The following is a 22,726-nucleotide window of genomic DNA, read 5'->3' as shown; positions in this document are numbered from 1 at the left end:
AACAAAGAAATCTGAAAAAAATTCTACTCAGCTGTTTTCAACATAATAATAAATGTTTTTTGAGCAACAAATCAGAATGATTTTTGAAGGAACATGTGACATGTGAAGGATCATGGAGTAATGATGCTAAAAATTTAGCTTTGAAATCACATGAATACATTTCAAAATATATTCAAATAGAAAACAGTTATTTTAAATAGTAAAAATATTTATAAAATGTACTTTGTATCAAATAAATGCAGGCTTGGTGAAAAACATTAAAAATCTTACTGTTCAAAAACTTGACTGGTAGTGTATCACCGTCCCTGCAGACCAAAATAAGTTTGCATTTGAAGTCATATTAATCACTTTAAAGTCTGTGTAAAGGCAATTTAGAGAATTATTTCTAAACACATTATAAATGTTAGTATTGCCCAATAACTAGGACACGGATGTCAAACTCAGTTCCTGGATTTTGGTAACTTATTTTATTTACTAGGCGTTTGTTTTATCATTTAAATTCATAACGCATTTTTCTGGTGTGATAAACTGGAACACATATTCAATATTGATTTTCATGGACTTTAAAGGGCTGAGAAACTAAGCTCCCATTTTCCAGGTTCTTTGCTTCTCCTCATATCAGTTGGTGCTAGTGACCGATCAGTGCATGAGTATGTTGTGTAAATTTGTTTTGCAGTTGTCCAAGAAATACGGGTCAGTGTTCACAGTGCATTTTGGACCCAAGAAGGCTGTGGTTCTGGCAGGATACAAGACAGTTAAACAAGCACTTTGAACCAGGCGGAAGAATTCGGGCAAAGAGACATTACCCCCATATTCCAGGACTTCAGTCATGGATTCGGTAAAACACCAGCTTGACATGACATGAAATAACATAATGTTCACTACACATCACTACTAAAGCTTTGGCTTAATCATTGATCACAAAGAAAGAAAAGCTAATTTTTTACAAGTTTTCCATTGTGGCACAGAAGCAAAATGGGAATGTTTTGTACAAAACATAAAATGAAGAAGAATATGAACAAGTTCTGGTGTTCTAGTTCAGAAAAATGGTGATTTATAAATACAAACCATGTTTCTCCACAGGAATCGTCTTTGCTAATGGTGACAGCTGGAAGGAAATGAGAAGATTCGCTCTTTCAACTCTTCGGGACTTTGGAATGGGCAAGAAACTGAGCGAACAGAAAATTTTGGATGAGATGGGTTATCTGCGGGAGGTGTTTGAGAAGTTTCAAGGTAGAACACCTGCTTGTGTGAATGATACATTTTTCTAAATATTAAAGGAGAAGTTCATTTCCAGAATAAACATTTTCTGATGTTTACTCACCCCCATGTCATCCAAGATGTTAATGTCTTTCTTTCTTCAGTCGCAATAAATTAAAGGTGAAGTTCACTTTCAGAACAAAAATTTACAGATAATTTACTCACCCCCTTGTCATCCAAGATGTTCATGTCTTTCTTTTTTCAGTCGTCTCCATATAATGGACTCCTATGGTGCCCATGAGTTTGAACTTCCAAAATGTAGTTTAAATGGAGCTTCAAATGGCTCTAAACGATCCCAGCCAAGGAAGAAGGGTCTTATCTAGCGAAACGATTGGTTATTTTCTAAAAAAAATTACAATTTATATACTTTTCAACCTCAAATGTTCATCTTGTCTAGCTCTGCGATGTGTATGCGTAGTCTGTGCACCTCCGGTTCAATACAGTTGGGGTAGGTCGAGAAACTCCCATGTAATTTTGTCCTCCTACTTCAAAATTGTCCTACAACACTATTTCACCCTTTTTTTGTAAAGGGCGTTTGACTTGTGAACGTTCACTTTGTAAACACTGGTTCGGTACTTCTGCAGCAATGTAGGATGATTTTAAAGTTTGAAGAGGAAATGAGATGGGATTTTTTTCGACCTACCCTAACTGTATTGAACCGGAGGTACACATCGCAGAGCTAGACAAGGCAAGATGAGCATTTCATGTTAAAAAATATACGAAATAAAACAACCAGTCGCTTTGCTAGATAAGACCCTTCTTCCTCGGCTGGGATCATTTAGAACCCTTTGAAGCTGCATTTAAACTCTTCAAACTCGCGGGCACCATAGAAGTCCACTATATGGAGGACATTCCTGAAATGTTTTCCTCAACAAACATAATTTCTTTACGACTGAAGAAAGACATGAACATTTTCGATGACAGTGGGGTGAGTAAATCATCTGTAAAGTTTTGTTCTGGAAGTGAACTTCTCCTTTAAGGTTTTTGAAGAAAACATTCCAGGATTTTTCTCCATATAGTGGACTTCAGTGGGGATCAACAGGTTGAAGGTCCGAATTGCAGTTTCAATGCAGTCTCAGAGGCCTCTACGAAATCCAAATAGACGATGCCATCGTCCATTTTAGTACTTTGTCTTGCAGTTGTATCATTGGGTAATTATACTCTATATAAATTACGGGCATCAAGGAGCAGCTATTAAAGGAGTCCACTTCCAAAACAAAGATTCACACATAATGTACTCATTGTCATCCAAGATGTTCATGTCTTTATGTTCAGTCGTAAAGAAATTATGTTTTTTGAGTTTCCTTAAAAACTTTAATTTCCTTTTGACTGAAAGAAAGACATAAACATCTTGGATGACATGGGGGTAAATAAATTGTCAGGAAATTTTTTTTTCTGGAAGTGCACTACTTTAATTACTTCACATTTTTACAATTTCTTTAATGTCTCTGTTTGCATATGTATTGCAGGAAATCCATTTGATATGAACAAACCGGTGAATCACGCCGTCTCCAACATCATCTCAGCTATTGTTTATGGGAAACGGTTTGAATATGAGGACCCAGTATTTCAGGGTATGGTGGAGAGGTCAAACCAGAACATCCGCATTTTAGGTTCTTCTGTGATACAGGTAGTCGCCAGTGTTTTGGTGCAGTCCCATGCAGTGATATTTTAATATCATTGATCTAAAAATAATCATTTTTGCTTCCCCAAAGAACGTTTCAGTGATCAGTTCTTAAATGAACCATTTTTTTCCTAGTGTGAAGAACATTTTAATAATCTGAAGAACCTTTTTCCACTATAAAGAACCTTTTGTGCAATCAAAAGATTCCATGGATGGTTCTTCATGGAATCATCAATGCAAATAAAGAACCTTTATTTTTAGGAGTGTATGTCTGTGGAGTTTTTTTTCATTTTTATTTCAGTTATTTAGCTTTAGTTATTTTAGTACCTAAAGAAAATGACATAAATTTTAGTTTTAGTTAACAATAACATGCATTCATGCCTATGTAGACTAGTTGTGGATCACATGACTTCAGTTGCTCTTGTTCTGTAAGGTGATAGCAGGATTTATATGGTAACCTGAAACAGCTCCATGCATTTGAATTGAAAGAATGTGAAAATAATGGGAAACTGGAGCACTTTGCTTAAAGGCAACGTGCACAATTGGTTTCTGTGCATGTTTTTCACATGTACTTTGACTATTGCTCTTAAAAATAAAGGTTTCAAATAAGGGCTTTCACAGTGATGCCATGAAAGAATCGTTTTGTGAGTGAACCTTTCAATGAACCATTCTTAAAAGAACCTTTTTTTCCTACTGTAAAAAACATTTTTTTCCACTAAAGAACCTTTTGTTGATGTTAAGTGTTCTTCATGGAAACATAGATGGTAATAAAGAACCTTAATTTTTAAAAGGACAATTCACTGACAATAACAATTCTGTCATTAATTACTCCCCTTCATGTCGTTCCAAACCTGTAAGACCCTTGTTCAACCTCAGAACACAAATTAAGATATTTTTGATGAAATCCAAGAGCTTTCTGACCCTGCATAGACCAAAATGCAACTGAAATGTTCAAGACCCAGAACGGCAGTAAGGACATTGTTAAAATAGTCCAGGTGACATCAGTGGTTCAACCTTCATGTTTTGAAGCAAAAAACAGAATCACTTCTTCTATCAGCAACTTGTGTTTGTAAGATGAACAAAGTTCTTATGGGTTTGAAACGACAAGAGGGAGTAATTAATGACATTTAATTTACATTTTTGGGTAAACTATGCTGTGTTAAGTAATAAGTAAGCTATTTATGAATTGAACACTGTGGCTCTGTAGTGCACCTACCTAAACCTAAATATAATGCAAGTATTATATGATGTTTAATATAAGAGGCAATCATACAGGTCCGATTGGATTTGAAAATATGAGAAAATGACTAAAAATGCTGTAGATGCAGTTCAGTCACATGCTCAAGTGCTGTTTAACAGTTTGGGCTCTGGTGTGAAACCCTGTCCTTAACTCAGAAAAACAGATGCATTTTAAAGTTGTTGTGTGTCTCCACCTGCAGATCTACAACATGTGTCCATTTCTTGGTCCCTGGCTAAAGACATGGAGAACGCTGATGGAAAATATGGACAGCAACAAAAGAGAAATAAAGAAGCTGGTGAAAGTCTTACAGAAGACTTTAAATCCGCTTGAAAGCAGAGGATTCATTGACACCTTCCTCATCCAAAAAGAAAGCATACAAGTAAAGTATTATAAGAATTTATATATTTATTTTTGGCCAGCAATAGCTTAAACTTTAACTGCTGGTGTTTGGTTTTCAGTGTTGAATTAATTATTAATTTACAGTGCCTATAGAAAATCATCATATCCCTTTGAAATTGTTACTTTATTTGTCATACAGCAAAAAAAAAAAAAAAAATCAAACCTCATTCCAAAAACTTTTCCAGCTTTATTTACAATTTTGGTTTTACAACATAAACTCAATGAAAGAAAAAACACAACAGTTCTGCAAAAATTAATAATAAAAAATAATAAAAAGTAGAATAACAGGGTTGGTAAAGTCATTAGTCTTTTGATTAATACTTTGTAGAGGCACCTTTTGCTTTAATTACAGCCATCAGTCTTTTTTGATATTCTGTACTAGCTTTGCACACCTTGATTGGGGAATATTTGCCCATTCTTCCTTGCAGAATTGCTCAAGTACAGTCAAATTCAGTGATGAGAGCCAATGGACTGCTCTCTTCAAATTTATCCACAGATTTTCAATTGGATTTAAATTAGAGCTTTGACTTGGCCATTCAAGGACATTCACCTTCTTACTTAAGCCATTTCATTTTGACAGTATGTTTAGGGTCTTTGTCGTGTTGGAAGGTGAATGACCTGCCCATCTTCACCTGTCTAGCAGAGGGACTCAGGTTTTTCTCAAGAATTTGGATGTACTTGGCAGCATCCATTTTCCCTTCAATCCTGACCAATCACCCAGTCCCAGCTGAAGAGAAACACCCTCACAACATAATGCTGCCACCACCATGCTTCACAGTAGGTATGGTGTGTTTTGGGTGATGTGTTGTGTTTGCTTTTCACCAAACATAGCACCTTTTGCCAGAAAGTATCAGACTCTTCCAAACGTGTTTTTGCATAGCGCAAATGAGACTGATCAAAATGAAAGGTTTCTTTCGTGCCACCCTGCCATACAGGCCAGCTTTGTGTAAAGCTTGTGAGATAGTTGTCCCATGCACAGACTGACCAGACCCAGCCATAAAGCCTTGTAAGTCCTTCAAAGTTGCCTTTGGCCTCCTTGTGGCTTCTCTTATCAATGTCCTCCTGGCTTTGTCATCCACTTTGGATGACCGGCCTGATCTAGGCAATGTGCTGGTGGTGCCATACGCTTTGCACTACTTAATGATGCTATGAACAGTACTCAGAGGGATAGCTAAAGCCTTGAAAATGTTTTTGTAGCCTTCTCCTAACTTGTGACTTTCTACAACTTTATCCCGGAGGTCTTTTGAAAGCACTTTCCCAACCATGGTGAATTCTTTGCCGTACCATGCACTACTAACAGTGAAATCTTCAAGAAACAGCTTGTTTTATTCTGAAGTCATCAACACCACTGCTATTGATGTCAGGTTTGGCAATTAGCCTGGTGTTTAATCTAAAAGTTGATTGCTTGCACCTGAGTAAGTTTATAATGGTATACTCTAAGGGGCTGATCACTTTACCAAACCAGGCATTTCACTGAATAATTTTTAATAATCCACCAGAATTTTTAAATGATAACTTTAATATGCTGGTAGGTATGATTTAATTTATTTGATTTTGCTGGGATGCTGGTACACAACATATTCTGGTAGGTATGTTTTGATGCTGGGATGCTAACCAGCAAAGGACCAGCATAAACCAGCATCAAAACCTACCTACCTGCATATGCAGTTTTTTTCAACAGGGAAGGAAAAGGTTTTCACAGGGTATGATGATTTTCTATATAGGCACTGTATGGCATATGCATGTTTCATGGTACTGGATCCTTTTTAGCCTCATCCTGAGGATAAAGAATGTGTTTGTTTCATGCAGGAATCTGAAGAAAAAGATTCACACTTTCATGAGCAGAATCTGGTCAATACAGTGTCAAACCTATTTTCTGCTGGTACTGACACGACTGCCACGACGCTGCGCTGGGGTCTGATGCTCATGGCCAAATACCCTCATATACAAGGTCAGACATCCAAATTTAGGGAAAAAAATAGGCTGTTCTCATCAACAATTTCACATTTGCATTAAAAGAGAGATCTCACTGATATTAAACATTTAGTTGTTCTTTATATGTTCTCTTATTGTCATAGATCGAGTTCAGAAGGAGATCGACCAGAAACTTGCTGGCCATCAACCTGTTTCAGAGGACAGAAAGAACTTACCGTATACAGATGCTGTTATTCATGAAATTCAGAGACTGGGTAATATTGTACCCTTGAATGTCCCTCATATGACCAGCTGTGACGTTACCTTTAATGGATACTTAATCAAGAAGGTTGGTTCTGCTTATGTTATATATTGTTTTTTTCTTTACAACACATTGCTTAGTTAAACCCATTTTTAAAGTATTTCTGCATCTTTTAAGACTCAGTCTGACTAGGTTTGTGCTGTTTACTTTCTTATTTTTGTCCAGTATACAGTACTTCCCAAGCAAACACACATGCAGTTAGGTTATATTGCAATACAACATTTTTGAAACCACAAAATGAAAAAATAATATTGTAACTATGATATACAGCTTGCTTATTTGGGTTACTTAAAGTTATCAGAACACACTTTGTTCAAGTTTGCTTTGTTCAAACAATGTGTCTTTGTGAAAATCCCTTTTTGTCATATACAGAATAACTATTATACTATTATATTACAATTGTTATTATATTTAACAAAAAAAAAAAAAAAGTAAAAATGAAGTTAAAACCATTAAAAAAAACATTTTTGTAACTTGTTACTACAACTTTAACTGAAATTACGATTAAAACAGTAAAGACAGATTAAAAATATTCATAAAACTATAATAGTATCTTTTATGTAAGGTTTTTGTATGTTTTGTCATTTTTATGTTATATTTGCCTTTTTAAAATGTCTTTTTAATATGTGACCCTGGACCACAAAAAAGTCTTAAAGGGGTCATCGGATGCAAAGTTCACTTTTACATGAACATTAATGTTTGAACATTAATGTGTGTTGGCATTGTATGTACAAATCTATCCTATAATGATAAAAATCCATGCAGTGGTTTGGAGGGTCACATATGGTTTTTATTGAAGTTTTAAATTTATTTTCTAATTATTTTAGTACTTCAGCTGAACTAAATTAAGATTAGAGGTGTTGCTTAGGCAAATCACTTAAATAAAATCAATAACTAATAAATTAAAATAATGGAAATGTTTTCTGAAATCTAGGGGACGTGTGTTCTGCCGCTGCTGACGTCTGTGTTGTGGGATGAGAATGAGTGGGAGACACCAAACACCTTCAACCCTGAACACTTTCTAGACGAGAAGGGTCAGCTGAGGAAACGAGATGCCTTCATGCCCTTCTCTGCTGGTATTGTGTTTTGACCTTGACATTAGACTGAGCCTGATGCGAACAGCTTAAAGGGGTCATCGGATGCCCATTTTCCACAAGTTGATATGATTCTTTAGGGTCTTAATGAAAAGTCTCTAATATACTTTGATTAAAAATTCTCAATGGTTTTGTAAAACAACACCCTTTTTACCTTGCCAAAATCAGCTCTGCAAAAATCATCTCATTCTAAGGGGCTGTTCATTTAAATGCAAATGAGCTCTGCTCGCCCCGCCCCTCTCTTCTCTGTGGAAAGACGGTCTTGTTTACATTAGCCGCATTTAGCCGCTAAACTGCCTAACTACCAGGTTATAAGGAAAGGCGATCGCAAAGATTCATAAAAAAAAAAAAAACGCTTATACTCACTTCGGATGTAGGTGAAGCTGGATCACGAATGATTCGCGCGAACATAGACGAATATATGTAGATCGGGAGGCGCATTCCATTCACAAACAAACTTATTCTACTGCATCTTCAGCGGCTCAGATGTCCGGAGTAAATGACGAACACTATGTTCATTATTACATCCAGCAACACAACACCTCAATCGCTCAATCGGAGATATTCTTGTCTAACTTATATCCCTGCTCTGGCATCAAAACAAGGAAAGTTACTGGACTGTGACAGCAGGTCTAAGGTAAGAGCTCATGTCAATCAACTATCGTGGGAGCGGCCTCTCACACCCTGACAGGGATCTGAGGATGCCTCGATTTGAAAAAGGGGATATTATTTTTACAGATTAATTAAAAACCACTGGATGGATTTTTATCAGTATAGGGTAGATTTGTACATACACTGTCAACACACATTAATGTTCAAACAACATGAAAAAGTGAACTTAGCATCCGATGACCCCTTTAATTGTGTAACAGTGTTTTTCCTGATCTTGATGCTGAATTGTTTAAAAGTATTCCAAACATCATTCATTCTTTCTCTCTTAGGACGTAGGATGTGTCCTGGAGAGAGTTTGGCCAGGATGGAGCTCTTCCTGTTCTTCACCTCCCTTCTCCAGCATTTTCGCTTCACTCCTCCTCCTGGAGTGTCTGAAGATGATCTGGATCTCACACCAGTTGTGGGTTTGACCTTGAGCCCTTCACCGCATAAACTCTGTGCAATCAGTAGAGCCGAAAGACAGCAAAACTGAAGACATCACTCGCTGGGAAAAGTTCTGTTCTTTAATATTATATTGCATGTGCATTATCTGATAGAGTGATACTTTATGTTCAATGTATGTTCTGCGCATTACAGCTAAAATTTATTTTTTTTGTATTGACATGCACTGGTGTTCTAAAAGTACTCACTATTTTTTGAATCTAATGTTTGTTACTGTACACTTAACATTGATACTTTTTCTCTGTTTAATGAATATTACTTAAACTATCCAAAAAACAAAGCAATTATTTTATTTTGTACGTAATGTTCCAGCTATATATGACCCTGGACCACAAAACCAGTCTTATGTTGCACGGGTATATTTGTAGCATGGGCGACATTAGAGGGGGCAAGGGGGGGCAAGTCGTGGTTAGTCGTCCCCGTTGTCAGCCACACTGCAATTGGAGCGGTTTGCCATGTTCAGGCCCGGTTGTACGGAGGTACTAGACGGTGCTAAATACCCTCAAACGAAAGCAAAAGCAACTGAAGATCTGGCAAAATAGCCTGACTCATTGTGTAGTTTAGAGAGCTTCATTGATTATAACAGAACTTGTGAGATCGCGATGAACTGAGATGAGTGACGCTTTTATCCATGATAATAAAGTGAGCGAGCTTTGCTAGGCTATAATCCGTTCAGAATTTGTATGAAACGTTCGTTTTATACGGTGCAGTGTTTCGGGATGACATCTGCATATTTATGCTAGATTCTTTCTTCGCCCGGCCCTTGTACGACATTCTCGGCCCGAGTCCGACCCGAGCCCGTCTTTTTTCCCTGTTCTCCCAAAACAGCTTATATTACTGTTTCAGCTATTAAAATAGTCCAGTTTTGTATGCAATGGCAAAGTGATTATATTTCGGTTTTTTTTATCAAGTTAATTTAAACGTTTAGTAGCATTTTTTTTTGTTCGTAAAATATGTTCTTGTGTTTTAAAGTAAAGACAAAGCGGCCAGACTGATCATAGTCTGTTTGATAAATTTTGCCTTCTCAAATCATCACGACTTCAAGTATAAATCAGTGTTAGTTTAAACGTTAAACCCAGATAAATGTGTACTATTGGCGCATATCCAATCATTTGTGTGGAGAGTGGAAGCTAAAGCCGCTTTGCAGGACATGGAGCGCGATCACTTGCATTTTTTTCAGTGGAAACCATTTTAAATATTCTGTCATTTTTGCTGATAAAAATAAGAATAATACATCATTCCAAACTGTAAAGGGTCTACTTTTATTTGTGTGCACTCACAATATCAACAAAACGTTGCAAATAGTGCTTATAACATAAAGAAAACAAACATGCTGTGGTCTCAACAGCAGCGCTTCACAAAAATTAACCGAAACTCAGCGAATACTTAACTCACAGACATTATACATATATCTATAGAAAGCTTTACATTATAACTTAACGAAATAAAGGAAATCGAAAACAAAAACTATTTCATTATGTAATCTTTAAGGATGCATTTCTCTCTAAAGGCGCATCCAAAGAGGAGACGGCGAGTCAGGATCGGCAACTTCATCCTTGCGACACTGACTCAGAAAACACGAGTTTATTAATGAATAATTCAAACACATTCATAGTAATAACTTTTGCCGGTGCTTTGCGGCAAGCTTTAGCCTATTGTGTGCGCTTAAACGCGGAACTGTTCCAGCTGCGCTGAAGGCGCGCTCGCTGCTGCTGACGGAGACGCTAAACGCCTTCCGAGCCGGTCTTGAAAGTAAAAGCAAAAATGAAGTCTCGTGTTGTTTCCACCAGCGCGGATTTTATTTCATCGCCTTATCTGGCGGATGTCTAAAATATGAACATAAAATGAAGCCTAAAACAGGCCCGAAGCCCGTCCCGCGTCTAAACTATGAGTAAAAATTGGCCCGAAGCCCGGCCCTAGGGACGTTAAAAAGTCGGGGCAATTCAGGGCTCTACCGGGACATATCAACCAGTAGCCTAATTTCATTGCCAGTAACGGACGGTAAAGTTCAGAAATGAATAGTATGCGATTTATGACAAAACAGTCCCACAACTGATCGTTCATTTTTTCTTAACGTGTTTCACCTTTAGTGACAACGAATTAAAACGGATACGTCACGTGACACGGGAAAAAGACACGGAAAATCAGAAAAGCAGCGTGCACATTTGGTTAAAAATGAAAGGCTGTCAACTGACACTTAAAACGGGAAGTTATTCTTGACTGCGCTGTAATGACTGCTTTGGTGCGTTGCAGTACGGTAGGGGATTGTTTTAATGCTTATCCGAATTTTTTTTTTCTTGCCCCCCCTGACTCAAGAGTCAAATGTCGCCCATGATTTGTAGCAATAGCCAAAAATACTTTGGATGGGTCAAATTTATTGATTTTTTTAATGCCAAAAATCATTAGGATATTAAGTAAAGATCATGTTCTATGAAGATATTTTGTAAATTTCTCAGCAAAAATATATCAAAACTTAATTTTTGATTAGTCATATGCATTGGTATGAACTTAATTTGGACAACTTTAAAGGTGATTTTCTCAGTATTTTCATTTTTTGGCACCATCAGATTCCAGATTTTCAAATAGTTGTATCGCCATCTATTGTCCAGGCATATATGCCATTACATCATATATTGAAACCGTTGCTTTAACTGTAATCTACTGTGTATCTATAACAACATTGGACTTTGTCCTAGTTTTTGAGTCTCTACCTCAAAGACCAAATGTAGGCACTCCCACTATATCTGTGCTGCATTTAGACTGTACAAACCTCAAAGTCTTATGGGTATTGTTCTGAGAACATGGCTTTCATGGAAGCACTTCTTCAGGTTTCCAGAAACCTGAGAAATCACACCACTGTTCCATGATTTCACTAAAGGTCATGGTAAGATCACCATTTATGCTTTGAATATTATTCAAAGCGACTTCCAGTACATTTCAATTAGTTTTGTACATTTTGCCATTTACATCTTGGCGTTACTAGGGCCATGTTTTACGTGTTTAACTGTAGGAATGAAAGAATTCAATAACCGTCAGACAGTTTACAAATTGAACATCTTTGTAGGTGTTGTATTTGTCAATGGAGAGAGTTGGAAAGAATTGAGATGGTTTGCTCTCACCAAAGAGGAAACATGCCATTTACAAGAGGAATTTGAGAAGTTTGATGGTAGGTTTGAAGGTTTATGATTTATCATAAAGAGACAGTTACAAAGTTACAAAAGTCTTACAGAAAAGCATGTGGAGATAAATACACTGATGTAGGCAGGGTTGGCAAATGCACGATCACTTTCAGGGTGAGCAAACAAATTAGTTGTTGCATATTACCTGGTTAGGATGCAATGAGAACAGCACTTATGAATAAACATTTAAAGGTGCACAATAATTATACTTCCCCCGTATCAGTAAAATCAAAAAGACAGCCTCAATACAATTTGATATTATACAGCAGCATGCATGTCACAACAAGCGTTTGACTGCACACAGTTTGTGTGGCATCGGATTCAGTGAAAGTCCCGCTGCTGGCGTGAGATCCAGATCATCTTCAGACACTCCAGGAGGAGGAGTGAAGCGAAAATGCTGAAGGAGGGAGGTGATTATCAGAAAGAGCTCCATCCTGGCCAAACTCTCTCCAAGACAAGACCTGCGTCCTGAAAAAGAAGAGAAAAATAACAAAAAAGCAACTCTGATGGAATAACATAGTAAGTAGTGAATCCAAAGTCCGTACCTGCAGAGAAGGGCATGAAGGCGTCCTTTTTAACAAACTGGCCCTGCTTATTTAGGAAATGTCCTGGGTTGAAGGTGTTAGGGGTTTCCCACTCAGTTTCATCCCTCAGCACAGTTGTTAATAAAGTTACCACAGTGGTACCCTGCACAAAACATCACAACACCATTAATTACTGATAAATATGTAATCAATACTGCAATGCAGTGCATTTTTCATATCCTCATGAAATTCAGGAAAAAAGTGTGTTCTGCACTTTTATAGAAACAATTCATTTAAATGGTGTTTCGTAAGAGAAACGACTATAAATCAGTCAATCATACATTAATTTGTTCTTTGAGTTTAGCCAGACCTTCTTGATGAAGTATCCATTAAAATGAATATCACATGTAGTCTTATGGGGGAGATTTGTGGGAAATATGTTAGCGATTCTTTGTGTTTCATGGATCACAGCATCTGTGTAAGGCAAGTTCTTCCTGTCTTCTGACACTGGCTGGCGTCCGCAGATTACTCTGTCAATCTCCTCCTGAACCTTGGCTTTTAGTAAAAATGTACATTATAAAGCACTGTTAAATTTTAACATTTTATATAAAAGTACATGCAGAGTACCTTCAGCCTATTCAGTCATGCAGTCATGATTTTATTCACAATAAAGGCCTAATATAAAACATTTAAAAAAATAATATTTTAAGAAAATGTAGTCAAGTGTTATCCTTAAACTAGAAGAACATCTTATTTCTATTAAAACTAACATTAAACCAACATTAATGCTTTTTCTTTAACATGAGATGTATCTGTTCATATGCTTGCTTTAACATTGTCAAATGCTGCAGTACCTTGTATTTCAGAGTATTTGGCCATTAAAAGGAGAGCCCAGGTTATTGTTGTTGTCATAGTATCCGTACCAGCAGAAAAAAGGTTGACAACTGAATTAATTAGATTGTTTGTATGGAACAGAGTCTTTGTTTCCCCTGATTCCTGCAAAAATGACAATGATGACATATGGTGAGATATGGCAAAAATAATTGCTTTATAGAAGTGAGAAAACGATAATATTAAGGAAAGGTATGTAGAAAGGTAAAAATCCATTACAGACACTTATAAAGACGCCCATATTAGTGCAAGCTTACATAGGAAAACAGCAAAGGCGGAAAAACAAAAACATGCGAATGGCCCACATATGATTCACATGGGGGAAAATGAGCTTTTATTATCGTATGTATAAATTACAGCTAATCTATCGCGACTGGAAGACTGATAACGAGAGCTGTTTCAACTGATCCTTATCGAACGAATCTTATTGAATCCCGAAAAAATCCGACACAATATGGCGCAAATGATTGATTCATGAACAATTCATCAGCATATCTAGCATATCTAATTTTCAACAGCGACAAAAATACGGACATAGTCGGTTCTCAGGTAAAATGTGTCAGGGATGCGCCAGTTAACTGTCGTTGAATCGCTAGCTGAATTCAGAACTGCGTAGTCCTACATACTATTCTTACTATTTAATAGGGATGTGACGAGATCCTATGTGTCTTGCGAGATCTCGTGACGATATCCTCATAAAACATTTTGCAGTGTTTACATTAGAGCTGCACGATTAATCTTTAAAATATTGAGATCTCGATTCAAACACCCACGCGATCTTATTCCTGAATGACAACGATTTAGCTTTGTCTATTATGACTGTTTCACACCGCCAGTGTCAGTGGAGCGTGAGAAGCAGGTTTTGTCGCTGCCATGTTAATGAATCAGAGGGTTGGGGTAAATGTGAACGCAGAAAGAGCAATACAAACAGTGTTTTCAACCACATTATAATCATTATTTCGGTGTTACAGACATTTAAATAACAGAAGTACTGGGATGAAAGTTTATAGTTTGGGTATAAACACTTACTGTCTACAGCAGCGATCAAAACGAAAGTATCTTAACACTTGTATGTATTGTAACGCTTCTCCTCTTCCGCCAGGAGGTGGCGACAACTGCCCGCTTAAAAAAAAGTATGTCATTGAATCATTCATTCATATTTCGATAGTCAAATCTTAATGAAGTGAGACACTGACTCCTTCATTGAATTTTTTTTTTTTTTTTTTTTTTTTTGTATTTGTGTATGTTTAAATGAATATATGTTTTTAAAAGACTTAAGCAATGAACAGTTTGTCAGAGCCACTAGTAAATTACGTTATTTTGTTTCGTTTTCTTATCTTTTTTTCTCCAGAATTGTGAGAGAATCATGGTCTCCAATTTATTAAAACAACTGGGATTCTCAATTTATCCAGAACTGTGAAGCTCTTGTTAAAATGTTGTTTATTACTGCATATAATTAATTCAAATGGAAGTTTATTTTCATAAAGGTTAAAATGCACCTACATATTTTGCATTTTGTCTTTTTCAGTTAAATAAAATACTATTTTCCCTATATATTTCATCATTGATGATTTATTAAGAAAAATGTAAAAATCTCGTCTCGTTCTTGTGAACCCAGTCTCGTGGGATAAGAGTCTCATCACACCCCCACTATTTAAGTATCATTTTATATTGTTATATGAATATAATAGTAAGAGTAGTATGAACTTTCTGTTGTAAGGTAGAGTGGGGGAAAACGCCCCCCAACGAGGACAGTGGGTGAATACATATTTTTCTGGCACATAAACATTTTATATACATAAACAGTGTGCTTTCTCTGATGTTTCTGAATGACTTTAAAGAAAACCCTGGGTATTAAGAAGTGTATGGCTTAATATAACATAAATTCTGTCTCAAAATATATAGTAGAAAACTTATTAAAAATGTACATTATTTTTTCACATCTTTTGTTTTATACATATTTTGGACTATGGAGGGCGCCATTATTTTGATTAAGTCAGGGGTGCTCAACCCTGTTCCTGGAGATAGACCTTCCTGCAGAGTTCAGCTCCAGCCCTGACCAAATACACCTGAACCAGCTAATTAGGATCTGAAGGAGCACTTGATAATTACAGACAGGTGTGTTTGATCAGGGTTGGAACAAAACTCTGCAGGAAGGTCGATCTCCAGGAACAGGGTTGGGCACCCCTGGATTAAGTAAACCAGCTGCACTCTACCGGTTGCTATTTTTACCGCAACACAACTTGGAATAAGCAACTTGGAAAATAAAATACTGATACAATGCCACACTGTGTAATTTTCAGTTGAAGGGCAACAAGAGAAGTGATGTAAGTCTTCACTGCTTTCCTATAGCAATAAGAAGAGGAGAAAAAAATGGGAAGATGCCTGTGGATGAATAAAACTTTCTAAAGACCCACGTCTTTGTTCTCTCCACTTTAGCCCTGATGTCTTTGAGGCTTTTAGTAGACTTATATTAAGCCATATAAGTCTTAATACTCAAGGTTCCCTTTAATTTTAGAATGCAGTTTTCATGGTTATAAATAACTGTTGACAAGTAATGATGCTGCTTTGTGTGCTTTGCTATTACAAAGTGGACAGTACCTCGGCTTTCTCCTGTCTTATGAGGAAAGAATCAACATATCCTCTGGGATCCTGTGGGTTCAAGGTCTTTTTCAGACTTTTTATATGTTCTTCCCTTTTTCCAAAATTAGCCCTGAGGCTGTTGACGATACGTTTTTGATTCATCACAAAAGGGCGAAGCCAAGGATACATGTTGTAGAGCTAAAACCATTAAGAAATGCAAATAATCATAATGTACCACTGAACTGTATTGCATGTTGGCTTAAAATACTCAAATCTAATGTTCCCAAGAATAATGCAGAAATTACTTTTTGAATATCTGAAAACATCAGTGCACATTTAAAGAATCTGTGGACATATTCATAAATGGCTGTGCACCTGAACGGAAACTGAACCAGCCATTTCCATGATTTTGTACCCATTTTGGATCATTTCACGTAACTGAGGGTTACTGTACTCAAATCTGGTGCCATAGGCAATCGCACAAATGATGTTTGAAACAGCCATGGCCACAGGCAGAGTTGTTTCAAATGGTTTTCCTGCAAAAGTCTGATGTTAATACTCATATCATTTTTAGTCCCATCATCATCTTGTCCTTGTGCTTTACAGTCTTACCATTAAACTTCTCAAGTCCCTCTTTTAAATGTTGTATTTCTTTAATGATTTTTTCTTCACTTCCTCTCTTGCCCATTCCAAAATCTCGTAAGTTTGAGAGAACAAAGCGTCTCATTTCCCTCCAGTTTTGACCATTTGAGAAAATAATGCCTACAGAGTAATAATTGAAGAATACCATGCAGAAAGTCAAGAGGAATTCCATGACACTTTTAATAAAAAACAATTATTATTTATCATATATCACAATTGCACATTTCTGAGGTAAAACTACACAATATACAGCATGATTATCTAAAGTAAATCGTTACCTACCATATCCCTTGTTGAAATCATGGAATATGGGTGTGATATCTCTGTCTCCAAACTCTTCAGAAAGAGTCACTAGTGCCTGCTTGATGGTCTTGTATCCTGCCAAAACAATCACTTTTTTGGGGCCAAAGTGCACTGTGAAAACAGGCCCATATTGTTTTGACAACTGCAAGACAGAAATGTTTTTATAGAATTATTTTATGATTCTCATTGCTGTAATGATTGTGTTACTTATACAGTAATTTACCTAGTACAGTGAAAATTTAAAAGCCGCTTATTTAATTTTCATGTTTAGAAAACAATAAATTGTTATATTTCTTAAAATACTGTCTTCATAAAAATATCTATGTAAGTCTTAATGTCATAATAATGGTTTGCACTGCATGAATCTTTCAAATTGATTTTATATGGTTGGGGATCAAAGGGATCATTCTATTTTTGCATCCTCTGTATCAAAAAGTTTAAAAGCCCTTATTTAGACTATTACCACACTGAACATTTCAACCAACACTAGCAGAAAGACAAATACCTAGATAGAGATGTGACACATTTAAACAAGTGCAATGCATTGATGAGAAAGTTTGAGCCTTTTGCAAATGCATGTCTTCAACAGAGACGATGACTACAGAAAATGATGAAAAATCATGCCTTTTGTGTATCATTACCCAATTTTCCCTGACTTGGGTTCAGTGGTGGGCAGTAACGAAGTAGTTGTAATTCGTTACTGTACTTAAGTACATTTTTCAAGTATCTGTACTTTACTGGAGTACTTTTATTTTGAGTAACTTTCACTTTTACTTCATTACATTCCAAAGCGTAAGATCGTACTTTTTACTTCACTACATTTCATAAACATATCGTTACCTCTTATAATATATCACATGCTCTGAGACGCACAAGCGGTGTCTGATTCATGAACAAACTGATTCTTTTCAATGAACCTGTTAATCTGATTCGCCAATCGCACCAAAGGATTCATTCACGAATTGGAATGATCCGATTGCAGCTGTTCTCGAGTCGACAACTCACTGATTCAAATGATCCGTTTAGAGCGAGTCTCCAGTCAACTGAATTCACAAGTAAGAATCGGGAGATCTTGTGCGCGCGCGCGACTGATGCTGCGAAAAGTAAGTTACTAATGTCGAATTTTAGGATTAATTATTATAACTGAAAATCATATTTAGGTCAAAGCTGTCCGTTGTTTAAGGTGATCTGTTTAAGCGTACTGAAATGCTTGAATTCAAAAACGGCTTAAATAAAATAACTCATGCACGTTCATATTCCTCCCTGATGTAACGTTAGCAGTTTTATTAAAATGCTACGCATGTAGCGCTACGTGACGTCTGTTTTTATATTGTTTAGCAACAGTATACATTTTTATATTGTTTGGATCAGCTGAAGTAGACAGATATGAATGTTTATTCAACCATACTGAAAATAAGTAAATATTGTTAGCTGATGCTAACTGTGTAGCTGCTTGCTGGTGCTAAGTTGAGATAATTTTTTAGATATAAAGTCCACATATTTTTATTCAACCACCTAGATAGATTACATCCGAGGGAAAAAGAAAGGATGTGATGTTCAGAACATGGTAACTACAGTAATTATTGAAGTGGGAAGTGATGCCCTCTGGGGGCATTTGGCCAGGGTGTTTTTACATGGACAATATTTGAAAGGAAAAAATCATTATGATAATATAATTATATTTTCCTTAAAATGTTCTTGTTAACTTCAGTCCTTATTCTCAAGTCATATATAACTGTGATGTTATGCAAAACAAGCTTTACTTGTTCACACTTTTTTCTTACTGTTGAAAATATGATGGTCAAATCTGTTTTCTCTCAGGTACATTGCTGTGTAAGCTTCACATTGAATATTACTACATCACTCTCGTCAACATAGACCATATCAACAACAGTAGGATTATAAAAAAATGTGCTGCCTATATAAAATTGCAAAATAAATCTATCAGTACTTTTTTACTTAAGTACATAAAAAATCGGGTACTTTTGTACTTTCACTCGAGTAAAATTGAAAGAGGAGCACTTTTACTTTTACTGGAGTAATATTTTATTATACGTATCTGTACTTTTACTCGAGTACTCAAATTGTGTACTTCGTCCACCACTGCTTGGGTTCATAACATCAGTTTAATCCTAGTTAATTCTTATCCGACCAGTTAATCAGTCCCACATTTTACGTTTTTGTTTGGAAAACTGTTTCAAGACAGCATGATTAAACTCAGCCCTGTGGCCTTGCCATAATAATAGGTTCAGTGAAGACAAGAAAAAGCGTTTAACAAGGTTCTATTTCATCAGATTGAACCACTGTAAATACAGGTGCATCTCAAAAATTAGAATAACATGAAAAATTTCATGTTTTAAAAAATTGTAACTTGTTTGAAAAACTGAAAGTTTCTAGAATATTCTAGATTTATTACATGTAAAGTCAAATATTTGCTCCTAGCACAAATTACAGCATCAGTAAAGTGTGGCATGTAAGTGATCAGCCTGTAGCACTGCTGAGGCACTATTGAGCCTTCAGATCATCTGTATATTGTTGTATCAACTGTCTCTCATCTTTCTCTTGAAAATATCCCATAGATTCTCAATAGGGTTCAGGTCAAGCATGTTGGCTGGCCAATAAAGCACAGTAATATCATGGTCAGCAAACCACTAGGAAGTGGTTTTTGCACTGTGGGCAGGTGCTAAAGTCCTGCTGGAAAAGAAAATCAGCATCTCCATAAAGCTGTCAGCAGATGGAAGAATAAAGTGCTCAGAAATCTCCTGGTAGACGGCTGCTTCTGACGTTGTTTCTGTTTCAGAAGTGGCTTGGCAGCCCTTTTTCTGAAGACATCTGAGTGTGGTGACTATTGATGCACTGACTCCGGCTTCATTCCACTCCTTGTGAAGCTCCTTGTGAAGTGTTTGAATCGGCTTTACTTGACAGTATTGTCAAGCTTGTGGTCATCCCTGTTGCTTGTGCACCTTTTCCTACCCAATTTCTTCCTTCCAGTCAACTTTGCATTTAATATGCTTTTAATACAGCACTCTGTAAACAGCCACCCCATTCAGTAATGACCTTCTCTGACTTACTTTCTTTGCGGAGGGTGTCAATGATTTTCTTCCTCATTAGTGTGGTTTCAAAGAACAAGTGATACCCGGAATTGATACTGTAGGGATGGACATATAATGAAACTCAAATGTAAATATTCTAATATTTTGAGATACTGGATTTTTGACTTTTATGAGCTGCAAGCTCTAATCATCAAAATTAAGAGAACTTAATTAAGAGAACTTTTTCATGATATTCAATTTTTTGGAGATGCATCTGTAGACATTTCATGTTAAAAAAAAAAAAACAAATTAGATTCTGAATGCTCAGTTTGGAAATACTACAGAATGACTGAAAGAGGCAGAAAAGCTAAACTCACTTTGCAGAGGCTTACATGTGGTTGTCTGAGGTCCAATAGGTGCAGGTTCCCCAGGAGAGGCAATGGTTTGGGTCCTGGAGGATCTCCTGGAGAGTTGGAGCTGATGAAGAAGAGATAAACAACCAAAAACAACAGCACAGAAGCCAGTAAAGCTCCTGTGGTGGACACATGCATGAGAAGCGTCTCCACTAAAGCCATAGTCAGAGAAGCATTCACAACTTCAAACACAGCAAATGTGAACAAGTACTTTTAAGAAAAAAATGTAATAAAATCTCCTCCCCTTTTATGCTGAATCTCGGAGGGAGGAGTTTATCATGTTTTAGGCACTATAATGAGTCACTTACTATTATTGGGTTATTTATTTTTTACAATTACAAATGATTATGGATACATATACACATATACAACAATCTTTTTACCAGAAGCATGAATTTTTTTCTTCACCTTATGTCATGTTCACCTCTCTTTATATAAATTGTAGTAGTATTTTCGTTGGCACCAGCGCTGAAAAAAGTAATGACATAACACTGTCTTAAATTATTTATACCTGAATAGCAACACTAAAAATACCAATAGTCATTGGATTGAAAAAAGTGAAGTATTAGAGAGTTTTGTAATGAGTCAGCTGAGTTGGGATTCAAGGTAAACAAAGGCAGTGTAAACAGGCAAGGTTCAACAGCTGGCAACAGCAATATAAGAGGCAATACAGAGACATGGTCAAAGAAGGGGCACAGGGTCAAGACAGAAGGCTAGTAATTACAAAGTTCAGGCAAATAAAGCAAAACCAAAGGGCAGACAGCAACAAGTCAATACTCCTTTAAGGTGTTTGGTTGTGTTCATCTTAGTACTGCCTACACCTTACTATTGTTCAGGGCTACACCCTCTGGGCTTATTACATATCTAAAAAAGAGACTGATGTTTGATGGAACTCACATTTTTCTGCTTTGGCGTGCAACTGGTGGGTAATGAGTCACTGCAGAGCAGCATGGACATGTTGGACATGTTCTTCATAGGTGTTTGAGTATAATCTTTGCAAACAATAACTGTTTTCCATTCACCCCCCCTTACGGATGTGGGTTAGGTTGTATGCACTATGCATGTTGAGTTTTGTGAAGTGTTTGGCCTTTCTGATTTGTTTTAGGGCTGCAGGAGCCAGAGGTAGAAGGTAGCAGAACTTTACAGTTATTTTATTTAGGCTACAGTAATCGTTGCATGGGCAGAGACCTCTGTCCTTTTTCCCCAACAAAGAAGAAGCCTTTTTTTTTGCAGCCAGGCCAGAATGTGAGCGTTATTAAAATGTGAGCCACTCCTTTTGATACCGTTGGCATATATTTGATGCAGTAGTGAACTGTGACTCTTGAGCCTAGGCCCTCTTCCCCTGCCCATACAAATGGGGGCAGCCGTGACCTAATGGATAGGGAGTTGGGCTTATAACTGAAAGGTTGCAGGTTCAAGGTGGTGGGAGTGAATAACCAGCGCTCTCTCCACCCTCAATACCACAACTGAGGTGAGTCCCTTGAGCAAGGCACCGATCCCCCAACTGCTCCCTGGGTGCCGCAGTGATAGCAATATGGGTGTGTGTGTGCGTGTTTGATCACTTCTCACTACTGTGTGTGTGCACTTGGATGGGTTAAATGCAGAGCACAAATTCTGAGAATGGGTACTTGGCCGCACGTCATGTCCTTTCCATTCCTTACAAATGTAATGTGTTTAAGACAACACATCATGACAGCGCTCACACCAAAACAAATTAGCAACAGACACTTCATGACAAACATGCAGTGTTTATAATAAATAGCACAATATTATTATTGGCACTGCGGCCTAGCAAATGTCCTCACTTACGTTATTTGCGGCTCCCATCGTAACGTGAATAATAGATACTTCATCAGCATATTTTTCTGAGAGATCTCCACAGCTGGCGGAACTTATGCTGCATTCAAGTCAAGTCAAGTCACCTTTATTTATATACCGCCTTTAACAATACAGAATTGTGACAAGGCGGCTGTACAGTATTAAATAGGAAACAGTACATCAAGGCAAACCAAAGGCAACATTAAACACTCACATTATAGGTAAAGGTAGTTAATCAAAAACAATAAAATAAAATGCAATATTGTGTTAAGAGAAAGTGTCCCCAACTAAGCAAGCCAGAGGCGACAGCGGCAAGGAACCAAAACTCCATCGGTGACAAATGGAGAAAACCTTGGGAGAAACCAGGCTCAGTCG

At 36.9% G+C, this 22,726-nt stretch overlaps 1 protein-coding gene and 1 pseudogene across 2 annotated transcripts; one reads left to right on the top strand and one right to left on the bottom strand.

The window, feature by feature from the left end:
* The first annotated feature begins 637 nt into the window (after positions 1-637).
* LOC127160709 (cytochrome P450 2K1-like) lies at positions 638-9,874 on the top strand (annotated as a pseudogene).
* Positions 9,875-12,217: 2,343 nt separating this feature from the next.
* Positions 12,218-20,731, bottom strand: LOC127160708 (cytochrome P450 2K6-like). Of its 2 annotated transcripts, none has more exons than XM_051103362.1 (9): positions 20,498-20,731; positions 17,068-17,230; positions 16,756-16,905; positions 16,519-16,679; positions 16,162-16,341; positions 13,524-13,665; positions 13,040-13,224; positions 12,691-12,832; positions 12,218-12,613 (listed from the first exon to the last, which is right to left on the bottom strand). In XM_051103362.1, the coding sequence occupies exons 1-9, from the start codon at positions 20,693-20,695 to the stop codon at positions 12,423-12,425; spliced, it is 1,512 nt and encodes a 503-aa protein (XP_050959319.1). In that variant the 5' UTR covers positions 20,696-20,731; the 3' UTR covers positions 12,218-12,422. The 2 variants fall into 2 exon arrangements, with proteins under 2 accessions (XP_050959319.1, XP_050959320.1); XM_051103363.1 differs by having other exon boundaries at positions 20,513-20,731.
* Between the last annotated feature and the right edge of the window lie 1,995 nt (positions 20,732-22,726).

The sequence above is a fragment of the Labeo rohita genome, unplaced genomic scaffold, assembly GCF_022985175.1.
Source record: "Labeo rohita strain BAU-BD-2019 unplaced genomic scaffold, IGBB_LRoh.1.0 scaffold_435, whole genome shotgun sequence".
NCBI classification, from domain to species: domain Eukaryota; kingdom Metazoa; phylum Chordata; class Actinopteri; order Cypriniformes; family Cyprinidae; genus Labeo; species Labeo rohita.
The sequence above is the reverse complement of the archived record's forward strand: the minus strand, read 5'-3'. Positions and strand labels throughout refer to the sequence as shown.

Bases quoted from the DNA above. Each gene is read 5' to 3' on its own strand.
- LOC127160708 (XM_051103362.1), bottom strand. From the start codon at position 20,695: ATGGCTTTAGTGGAGACGCTTCTCATGCATGTGTCCACCACAGGAGCT. The intron at 13,225-13,523 runs GTACTGCAGCAT...TTTTACTAAAAG, and splicing joins CAAATACTCTGAAATACAAG to CCAAGGTTCAGGAGGAGATT. The intron at 12,833-13,039 runs GTCTGGCTAAAC...TGTTTTGTGCAG, and splicing joins ATGGATACTTCATCAAGAAG to GGTACCACTGTGGTAACTTT.